General features: G+C 37.1%; 1 protein-coding gene across 2 annotated transcripts in view; it reads left to right on the forward strand.

The window, feature by feature from the left end:
* Window positions 1–12,423, forward strand: part of LOC128216720 (uncharacterized) — a 34,193-nt gene extending 21,770 nt beyond the window's left edge. For both annotated transcript variants that reach the window (XM_052923368.1, XM_052923369.1), the window contains exon 17: window positions 6,534–12,423. In XM_052923368.1, coding sequence (XP_052779328.1) covers window positions 6,534–11,192 — 4,659 coding nt within the window. In that variant the 3' untranslated portion in view covers window positions 11,193–12,423. The remainder of the gene's footprint in view (window positions 1–6,533) is intronic.
* The last annotated feature ends 308 nt before the right edge of the window (window positions 12,424–12,731 follow it).

Raw genomic sequence — 12,731 nt, forward strand, 5'->3', positions numbered from 1 at the left:
CTATTTCATTTAAAATGATAAAAAAGTGCCTTTTTTCTTTAACTAGATCCTCTTTTTACTGTCACCATGTTTTTATTTCATTAAATGAGGGCCAGGGGATATCACGTAAGCTCAGAAGGTATATTAATAGGTCCTATACTAAAAACTCATCAACACTGAAATGCTTATAGGACATGTCAAAATATGCCACTTTGTGAGATCTTTGAGAAACTGATTATGGTCCCTAACAAAGTCTTAAAAGGTCGCTATGAGAAAGGTTTGAAAAACATTGACTTTTTGAAGGACATGCTTTGACCCTTAGTCAAAATTGTCTCTATGAAGTACTTGTCACGTTTGTCATTGTGTCATTAAGGGTCATGTCAGTTAAAAAGTATGTCACCTGGAAAAATGTTTTATAAACATTTAATACTAACAATCTAGATATGTCGCATCATCAAATTAAAACATTGTATTCTTTTGCTTTTCCTTTTTTTAGCTAAGCTGAGCAACTTGTGACAGAGTGGTTGTTCAACGTCATCTGTTATCGGGCATGTATTTTCCTTCAAACAACTAAATCTTCCTATACCACAGGGACAATTTCAACAAAATATTGTTCTTAGTTTCCATTAATAAAAGTAGAACTTTGGTTGCCATGGTAACTGATAGGAAAAACTGAAAATCATCTCAGTAACAAAAATATTCGTTTGATGACCCTGTTTCAAATTTATTAACCCATGCTGTTTCTTTGAAAAACATGATCTCACAGGATGGGGCTACTTTTCACTATATGTCTTTATGGAAACTTGCGCTGGCCTGATTTTAAAATAATTTCACAGAGATGTTCCTTAGGTGACCCCCAATCAAATTCCTTCACCCCATGTTGATTCTTTAAAAAAAAACATGGCCACCAGGAGCAGGGCTACTTTTATATGTGTTTATATGAAAAACTTTGAAAACCTCCTTAGAAAGTTTTGGCCCTATTTCAAAATAATTTCACAGAAATTTTCCTTAGTTGACCGCTATCAAATGCCTTTAACTCATGTTTAGGGGCTAGGGGGCTTCTTTATTCCATATGTCTTTTTGAAATCATCCAAAATCTCCTCTTTAGAAACCATTGACCCAATTTCAAAATAATTTCACAGAAATGTTGATCCTTATGTGACCCCTTTATCAAGAGTGTTCTCTTTGTTGTTGTTTTTATTTATTTTATATATATATAACTATTTTATTGTATTGCTGTCATTAAGGATATCAACTCCAAACTGCATGAGGCGGGCAGCGTCCAGTATGTTATCCGATCAATAACTCTAGAACCCTTAACCCAATCAAGTTAGTGATTAAGGGCCATTTTCGCCCACTTGTTTGAGTGCTAGGTCCATAAATGTGTTATTTAGTGTCAAACAGTAGGCCACTAGATTATAGAAGGGTAGGTCTTTTTTAATAATCTGAAGACATTTTCTACACTTGGCTAGAATGATTGCCTTATTAACATGTAAGTCAAGCACCAATAATGTGTAATGTGTAATAGCCATGTTTGATTAACGGCTACTGTGTTAATTATCTACTGGCTATGGCTGGTTTGTGCCTCCGAAGGAAGTCATGTGGTAGGCACACTGTCTATCAGTTCTTCTGCCAGTATCTCTATTAGCGTCATATCTCAGTCGCAACTTTGTCACTTTCAGATTTCAATCAAACTTCTCAGATTTGTAGATCAGCAAGGAAAAGTGTGTGTCAAAGGTCAAGGTCACACTGAGTGGTCACTGGAGCCAGATAGAAATTTCAAAGTTATGATTTGTGTCTCAGCTGTAACATTGCAACTTCTATCAACCTTCAAAGAATTGTAGAGCAGTATAGAAAGGTGTGTTGTGAAGAGCATTTGTTTTCTCATCAGAAAGATCAAGGCCATACTTTGTGGTCAATATTTGGGTTTCCATTGCATCTTTGTCAGTTTTGATAATTTTAATAAAGACTTTGATAGCAGCATGGAATGGTGTTTTGCACATCAAAGATCGAGGTCACATCTAGTAGTCAGTGGAGTCTGATAGTCATTGCAAAGGAGTGGTTTGTGTTTCAGCTGAAACTCTGTCTCCACTAGCGGATACTGGTGGTACTCTTTTGCAAATCCTGGATCCACCCCTGGTCACTTTTGAAAATTTTAATCAAACATACATAATGGCCAATTTGATCTGAACACCTCAAATGTCAATGTCACTGATATGGATTTCATAGTAATGATTTGTGTCTTGGCCATAACTTTGTAACTCTTAATCATTACATGTATAATCAAGCATACATTACAACATTTGCCATTTGGCTCTGAGCATTTCAACGGTCAAACTCACATCTGAATACAAATGTTTAAGCATTATTTAGTGTTTCATCTATAGCTTAGTTAATATGTTTCAAAAATGTACAGCATCATATACAAATGTCTGACAAGGCACGGTTGGGGGCATTTGTCAGGTTCCTGTGATATCTCTTGATCAACTCTTTCTTATCCAACTGGGCCAGGATGTTTGTAAAATAAATATCTAGTCACTAGGTCAGAGACGAAGTATGATTCAAGGCATTTGTTACATTATTTTTCTTTTTGATCTTGAAAAAGGTCAGTTTGATGGTCATTAATGCAGTGGTTAGCACACTCACTTTTTACCAAGGCATCCCAGATTTGATTCTCAAATCCAGACAAGTGGTTTTCGCCGGGTAGTTTGGATCCGCCATAAAATATATATCGTGTACCATTGTTCCAAGGATAGTGATACTCATGATTAATACAATGCTGTTATAAATAGTCTCACAATCGTTGAAAAGTAAATAAGTTTAAACTACCTATGTTTGTTAAAGTTTACTGACCATGATGGGATTGACACTGATTGTGATAGAATACCAAAATACTTAGATCCTGGTGATTATAATGACAGTATTTACGAATTAGTAGATCTGGATGGTGACGGCGATGGTATAGATGCAGGATTTTTAAGAAACAAATAAGATCAGGATGGGATAATTTATGACAATGATGTTGACACTAGTGGTAGTGGGATTCTTAATTACTTTGAAAACGATAGCGATGGGAATGGACTAATTGGCTATGTTGATGGAGAACATGATATTGATAGCGTAAAGGATGTACTTGACGACGATGATGATAATGATGGGATACTCGAACTTCATGAATGGATTGGAAGGAAATCACAATGCAATTCCAGATAAGTTGAACGTAGCACGTATAGAATACCTGACGAATATGTCACGATGACATGGATGATGATATTTCTGATTTCGATGTTGATAATAAGGCATTGATGGAATCTGCGATTGAAACGATAAAGACACAGATGGTGAAGGTATCCCAGATGACCTAGATAACGATGTTGACAACGGTAGGATTACACAATTTTAAAGATATTCAGCACAGGAATACTAGATATAACGAAAGAGGTGTATTTAATTCCTGATGATATGGGCAGTGATGTGAATAACGATGGTATTCCAGGTGAAATGGAAAGTTAATGGTGTTAACGAAAGAGGCACAGATGGGGACGGAGTGATTGATTGTCTAGACAGATAAGATGGTGACGATATTCTTGAAGCCATTGAATTGATACCATCGACGACAACGATGGAATTAACGCCGTCGACGAGAAAGATGGTCATTGCAATAGAGTGATCAACGATCTTGATAGAGATGATGCTGGTGATGGTATTCCTGATTATGAAGAACGAGACACTTACGAGGAAGATGTCCCCAATGACAGTGACAATAACGGGATTTCTGATAGCATTGAAAATGATGAACACGACACTGACACTGACGCAATTCCTGATTTAATTGGTAATGACGATAACAACGATGGAACTGCAGATGTTAATGAATAAACTTCTAATGGCGACGGTATTAATAAGATTTACAGTGACGAGGGCAACGATGGTATATTGGATTTATTCGAAAATGAAACTGACGGAGATGGTGTTCAAGATGATTTAGATAATGATGATGGCAGTTCAGATGAATTGATAACAATGATGCGATAGAGCATTAAGATGGTAGTGATGTAGACGATGACAGAATAATCAATGACTTAGATACAGATGAACATGGAAACTTCATTCTGGATGATATGAATGATAGTGATGACATCATTGGCGTTCATGAAACGGATAAAGATGGCGATGGCCTTGTAGGTTATATCTTAAAACTTATCGAACATATCCAGGTTGTGTGTCCATTATCAATACATATTATGTATGTGTGCGTTGCCGTTTAGGCTTTACCAGTTATTGATATATAGACATGTATTCACAATTATGTTTTGCAACAGTGTTGTTACGGACCTTGCAAGTTAAAGCACAATACTGCTAAACATATAATAAGTAATGTTTTTTACAACACACAATTATTTTTACAGTGGCTTCCTGAAAAATATTATTTGTGAATTGCCATGAATAGAATGCAGGAGCGTTTAAAGACCCTGCATCGATGTGTTAAGGGTGTTCATGTGAGGACTCGGACATTTTGCATGGGAATGTGTGCACAACTGGTGAAATCCACCATTGGCTTAAATAGTATTTACCAGTTAATGCGAATGTAAATGTATGAGTTAATATGTGACGTCATTAGTGATCTCTTTGTCACCATACAATTGCCAATTGTCTCTTTCTTGCCTACTACGTTGCGGGTGCAATTGTCCAATTAATTGCTTAACATTTTTCGAGTGTGATTTTATTCTTCGACGGACAATCAAGATATGAGTTTAGTTCTTCATTCCATTAGCATATTTAGAAATGTTATAAGTTATAACCATCGTTATGTATCTCATCACAGGTATGTTAACAATAAGATTAATAATGTACCTTTAATATACTTACATCAATAAAAACTCACAACACTTTCGTCTAATATCCCCATTGCAGCTGCAGCTTAATTCATGCACTATGTAAACGTTATTAATTTGAAACTTCAGTGACGTTAACAACTCCGGATTGAATAACGTGAAAATAAGGCAGCCAACTCGAGGATCAAGATTATATAGCGTTTTCCTTTTTAATTGGTATACATACATGTATGTCATATAATGGTACCAATAAGTCTGCAAAGTTTCGTCTGGTATTAAAGTTGGTTCAAAGATGTCACAAAAGTTATGTTATTCAACGCAATGGAAACGAGGATTTCGTTTTCGGATACAAACTGCACAAGAAGTGTTCATGACTTACCGTAGCTTTATATTTATTGAACGTCACATTTGTTTCGTTGATCAGAGGTTTGATAAACATCATATGTATTTTATCAAAGCATTTGTTCATACACTGAGAAGCAATGTCCCTAATTGTCAATAGAAGTTTAAACGTCTAAAAAATAAAACTTTTGAAAGTAAACTATAATGTCAGATATTTGCATTTTTGTAGCAATTTTCTAATACATATACATGTATAATGCAGAACTCAACGGCGATGTCATGATGGAACTATACTTTCAATCATTTAGCGCACCTGGGTTTTTGGTATACATCGAGTTTCTATAAGTCATAATACCATTTATAGACTTAGCTGATAAATAGAACAGACTTGAACTGATAGAGGCGTTTTCTTTTGTCAAAGATGCACTCTTACCTCTAAATAAGATTTACAATATTAAATACAATTAGTTAAATATATTAAAAAGGATGAATAAATGTCGAAGACCATGGTTCTTTGAAAGAAAGGTGCAGAAAACACGGTATTTGTACCAAATGAGACGATAGTGGATCACTGTAAATATTTTAGCTCTCGCCAATCATTTAATACTTTTGCGTTTTCAGCTATTAATTACACTGTTACAATCTTATTATCAATAATTGATATTTTCCATAAATGCATTATTCAGTAAGTATTTAAAGATTCATCACTCAAAATTTGTTTGTAATATATGTGTATGTATTGATTTGAATAAGAGTGTCACTTTAAGCAAAACAAACATATCACGAAATTTCTTTTTTTTATCATGTTGGTTAATAGTTAACTTATATATTCAGCGCTTGTACTTTGTGCATTGATATCGCAATTTGGGATTTTTAGGTACATGTGTTGCTCCATCTCACCAAATCACCAAGTATGTCGATTTGGATTATTTTCATATATTATTTAATTTGCTGTCATGAGTGTTCAGTTTATAAAATGAAATAAGGAACTATCGCCATCAAATTCCTAAGAAATACGTACTGCAGTGACATCACAGGACAAAGTATGTATAGTTTTCACTTTTTTCTTCGGTCGTTATCATGCATTTGAGAAGAAAAAATATTTCACGGATAAGTAGGTCATTTTATTATGTTCTTAACAAAAACTGCATGCTGCACCAGTATTGTGATAATAACAAGCATGTCGTTTGTGTTATTAAAATAATTAGCATTTCTATTCAAGATGCCCGATGAATGTGTCACTAGACAGACAAATAAACAGCATTTGAATTTTGAGAACTGTTCGCTTTCAACTCCTGACTGGAAGATGACTCAAACATATATTACTATCATAAAAGCATTATCAGTGTGAACATGATATAATGATATACATTTCAGGAAACGTGCACTTTCTGCAAAAGGAAACTCATGGGCATGTGGAGCAGTTCTGATACAAAGGATTCCGATGGAGATGGTATTCCTGATCATCTTGACCCGGACGATGACAATGATGGCATTCCCGATACAGAGGAGGCAGGGCAATGCGACGGAGACGATTGTAAGAATATTGACACCGACGGTGATGGTATACCAGACTGGATGGAAAAAGATACAGATGGCGACGGCATTCCTGATTATCTTGATGACGATGATGACAATGATGGCATTCCTGACAGTGAAGACGAAGATTCCGACGGTGACGGAATACCTGACTGGAAAGAAAAAGACACAGACGGTGATGGTATTCCCGACTATCTTGACGATGACGATGACAATGATGGCATTCCTGACGACCAAGACAACGACGCTGATGGTGATGGAATACCTGATTATCTAGAAAAGGATACAGATGGAGACGGTATCCCTGACTACCTTGATGACGATATTGATGGTGATGGTATTCCAAATGATCAGGACGATGACGACGACAATGATGGAATTCCAGATGACAAAGAAGATTCCGATGGAGACGGAATACCAGATGTTTTAGACAGCGACGATGACGGTGACGGTATTCCCGATGATCAAGAAAAGGATACGGACGGAGATGGAATACCGGATTATCTTGACGATGATGATGATGGCGATGGCATTCCAGATGACAAAGAACAAGATTCAGACGGAGATGGAATCCCTGACGACCTTGACGAAGATGACGACGGGGATGGCATTCCTGATGACCAGGAAGATAGCGATGGTGATGGTATACCTGATATCCTTGAAAAAGATTCGGATGGGGATGGAATTCCTGATTGGAAGGAAAAGGACACCGATGGAGATGGGATTCCTGATTATCTTGACAACGATATTGATGGTGATGGCATTCCTAATGAAGAGGATGATGATATAGATGGAGATGGAATTTTGAATGAGGAAGATGACGATAATTATGATTATGAAAGAGCAAATTATCTTGAAAAAGACACTGATGGCGATGGAATACCAGACTATCTTGATGATGATATAGACGGAGATGGAATTCCTAACGAGGAAGATGATGATGACGACGGCGATGGAATTCCCGACAATCTGGAAGACTCAGATGGTGACGGAATACCGGACTCCATTGATAATGACGACGACAATGACGGTATTCCAGATGAAAAGGAACTCGATTCAGATGGAGACGGAATTCCTGACTACCTAGATGATGACGATGACAATGATGGCATACCGGATGAACTAGATGATGACGATGATGGCGATGGTATTCCGGATTATCAACAAAGGGATACCGACGGAGATGGTATCCCAGACTATCTGGATGATGATATTGATGGTGATGGAATACCAAATGAAGATGATGACGATATTGACGGCGATGGAATCAAAAACGATAAAGATATCGATTCTGGTGGGCAACGAACTGGCAAATTTAAAGATACAGACGGAGATGGTATACCTGATTATTTAGACGACGATATTGATGGCGACGGTATACCAAACGATATTGATGACGATATTGACGGTGATGGAACACCAAATGATCAGGACGATGATGACGACGGAGATGGTATTCCTGACGATAAAGAGAAAGATACAGACGGCGATGGTATCCCCGATTACCTTGATGATGACATTGATGGGGATGGTATTCCAAATGACAAAGACGATGACGTCGACGGAGACGGTATACCGAATAACTTAGATTTGGATTCAGATGGCGATGGTATTCCAGATTGGAAAGAAAAAGATACAGATGGCGACGGAATCCCTGATTACCTGGATGATGACATAGATGGGGATGGTATACCGAATGATGACGACGATGATGTTGATGGTGACGGTATTCCAAATGATCTTGATAATGACGATGATGGAGATGGGATACCTGACTATATGGAACAGGATTCCGATGGTGATGGAATTCCGGATTGGAAAGAGAAGGATACGGATGGTGACGGAATTCCAGATTATCTTGATGATGATATCGATGGCGATGGTATTCCGAACGAACAAGATGATGATATTGACGGCGACGGCATTAAAAATGAGCAAGACGACGACGATGATGGGGATGGCATTCCTGATTGGATGGAAACAGATTCTGATGGTGATGGAATTCCCGACTGGAAAGAAAAAGACACTGACGGAGATGGTATTCCAGATTATTTGGATGACGATATAGATGGGGATGGAATTCCAAATGATGAAGACGATGACATCGACGGTGATGGAATTCCCAATGACCGAGACGATGATGATGATGGTGATGGTATTCCCGATTGGCAGGAAAAGGACACTGACGGAGACGGAATACCAGATTATCTTGACGACGATATTGATGGCGATGGTATTCCAAATGAATTGGATGACGATGATGACGGAGATGGTATTTTGGATTCAATGGAAGATTCCGATGGTGATGGAATACCGGACTGGAAAGAAAAGGACACTGACGGAGACGGGATACCAGATTATCTTGATGACGACATAGATGGAGATGGTATTCCAAATGATAAGGATGACGACGACGATGGTGATGGGATTCCTGACAGCAATGAAATAGACGCAAATGGTGATGGCATCCCGGATTGGAAACAACAAGATACAGATGGCGATGGTATCCCTGACTATCTTGATGATGACATTGATGGTGACGGTATCCCAAATGAAAAGGACGATGATATTGATGGCGACGGGATTCCAAACAGTGAAGATGATGACGATGATGGGGATGGAATACCTGATTCGAAAGAGAAAGATACCGATGGCGATGGTATTCCCGATTATCTTGATGATGATATCGACGGTGATGGTATTCCCAACGATCAAGACAACGATATAGATGGAGATGGTATTGCAAACGACAAGGACGATGATGATAATGGCAATGGTATACCGGATTACCTGGAAAAGGACACCGATGGTGACGGGATTCCAGATTATTTAGATGATGACATCGACGGCGATGGAATCCCAAATAATGAGGATGATGACGATGATGGCGATGGTATTTCGGATCTTATGGAAAAAGATTCTGATGGTGACGGCATTCCAGATTGGAAGGAAAAGGATACCGATGGCGATGGAATCCCTGACTACCTTGATGATGATATTGACGGAGATGGCATTCCAAATAATCAAGATGACGACGATGACGGTGACGGCATTCCAGACTGGAAAGAAAAGGATACCGATGGTGATGGAATCCCTGACTACCTTGATGATGATATTGACGGAGATGGCATTCCGAATAATCAAGATGACGACGATGACGGTGACGGCATTCCAGACTGGAAAGAAAAAGATACCGATGGTGATGGAATTCCTGACTACCTTGATGATGATATTGACGGAGATGGCATTCCAAATAATCAAGATGACGACGATGACGGTGACGGCATTCCAGACTGGAAAGAAAAGGATACCGATGGTGATGGAATTCCTGACTACCTTGATGATGATATTGACGGAGATGGCATTCCAAATAATCAAGATGACGACGATGACGGTGACGGCATTCCTGACTGGAAAGAAAAGGATACTGATGGTGACGGAATCCCCGACTACCTAGATGAGGATATTGATGGCGATGGTATTCCAAATGACCAAGATGAAGATGTTGATGGTGATGGCATTCCAAATGATCAAGATGACGATGGTGACGGCATTCCAGATTGGATGGAAAAGGATTCGGATGGTGACGGAATTCCCGACTGGAAAGAAAAGGATACTGATGGCGACGGTATTCCTGACTATCTCGACGATGACATCGATGGCGATGGCATTCCAAATAATCAAGATGATGATATTGATGGTGATGGCATCCCTAACGAGCAAGACGACGATGATGACGGAGACGGTATACCTGATTATCTAGAAAAGGATACGGACGGTGATGGGATTCCAGATTATTTAGATGACGATATTGATGGTGATGGAATTCCAAATGATGAGGATGATGACGATGATGGAGATGGTATCAGTGATGAAAATGAATTAGATTCGGATGGAGATGGTATTCCCGATTATTTGGACGAAGATGATGATGGTGATGGAATTCCAGACTGGAAAGAAATCGACACAGATGGAGATGGAATTCCCGACTATCTTGATGAAGATGATGACAATGATGGAATACCTGACGAACTTGACGATGATGATGACGGTGATGGTATTCCAGACAATAAAGAAGATGCAGATGGTGATGGAATACCAGATAACAAGGAAAAGGGCCAAAAACGGAACTTAAAGCAAGCAAATGATAATGATCATGATGACAATGACGATGATAATGATGAAAAGAATGGAGGTGGTAAGAGTTTATTTGGAAAAATTGTAGGAAGCATTAAAAACTTGTTTCTTTCTGAAGATGATGATGATACGCGGAAAAAGGTAATGAAAAACATTCCAAAAGCCAAAATTAATAAACAACAAGCTAATATAATAAAGAAAAATAAAAACAGCAAAATTAAGCATCAAACTACCTTAAAAGATGAACATGTGCACGAAGAGGAAATAGATTTATTTGATCTTGTTAAATCAACGATATTTGGTAAAGATGATGACGACGAGAATACATCCGGAAGCAATCAAAAGAAGTCTAGGAATTAACATTACATATCGTTTAATATATTTACACACATTATAATTGTACGATGCATTTATTAATCAAGCGTGGTATCGGAGAATGTGCAATATATATTTATATTTCTATATATGTTATTTCCATAAATACAATATTGGTGCACGCACTATATGAAAAAAAGATACAGTTACAATATCGGATATTCCAAACTTTTGTAAATGTTAAAAACATGTTTATAACTTTTATGCTGTAATGATAGTAACTTTGATTGGTTGTTTTATGATGCTCAGATCAGTCAAGAAATCACATTGAATCCATGGTATGAAAGTGTTCTATTTTTGTGCTGAGTGTGCCAATTCTCATCTTAACAACCGTCTTATGAATATAAGGTGCCATTATTATAGGTATTATACGTCTTTAAAAACAACTTATTTACACATGTACGAATGAAATGTTATTTAACAGTAGTTAATTGACAAATCTTTTTCATACAATGTCAAAACTGATTTTGCTACCACTTCTGAACAAAATATAATACATACTTACTTTTAGACATTTACAAATATGTTAACAACATTGATTCTTAAACAATATCTGAGAGACAAATATTATGCTTTTTTTTATTAAAAATCATATACACTGTATTACATTTGTTTGAAATTCAAGAGTGTTATTAGTTAGTCTTTCCTAGGTTTATCATTCTACTTACACGAAAAGTCCAAGCATTTTTCCTAAGTTTTGCACAGTGTTTACAATGGCACGTCCAATGACAAAGATTTCAAGTTGAGTTGTCTTTCTTGTGTTACTAGTTTCCAACATGGCAGCTCATATAATGTTTTTCAATTGGTCATCATGTTCTTAGTAGGTAAATATGTAAAATGCAATAAATATTTCCCACAATCTGGTATTTATTTTCGCCAGTTTACCGTATATTTTGTGATAGAGCCTTAACATTGTTGTCATGGCTTTCCCTTGAAGTAATGCGTAATATAGTCCGATTGCAATGACCAAAAGTATTGGTCGTACTTTTGATACAAGTTTCTTTCAATTAAGTCCAAGATTTAAATTTTAAATAGCCATTGATAAACTTAGCGTCATTAGGAGCGGCAGAAGATTAGATTTAGTCATTTCCAAGACAGGTCAAAGTAGTCGGACTTTTTTACATTGTTGTTGTATTAGTAAATGTTGCTTACACAGAGTGCGATTTGTTTCATATTACCATGTTCCTTTTGAAATAAACTGAAAAAAGATTGTTAAGTTGTGTTTGGGTTTTATTGTTTTATTTATAATTGAAAAAGTTCACATGTTAAATAAAAAAAAATAGAAAATCAACTTTCAGGCTTTGTATACTTTATTTGACTAAAATTGCATCCATAGAAAGGTCGATATGATTAATGCCGAATGTCTACCAAGTTTCAAGAGAATCGGGAAGCTTAAGACATTTGGTAATTCAATTCAATGACCATTATAGACCGCTTTAAATTTTGTTATCAAATCAAAGACTACATATGTTATCAACATTTTCTCCCTGTATGAACAGCTATTCAGGAATTAAAGTCACTTTC

This window comes from Mya arenaria, chromosome 14 (assembly GCF_026914265.1).
Source record: "Mya arenaria isolate MELC-2E11 chromosome 14, ASM2691426v1".
Taxonomy (NCBI): domain Eukaryota; kingdom Metazoa; phylum Mollusca; class Bivalvia; order Myida; family Myidae; genus Mya; species Mya arenaria.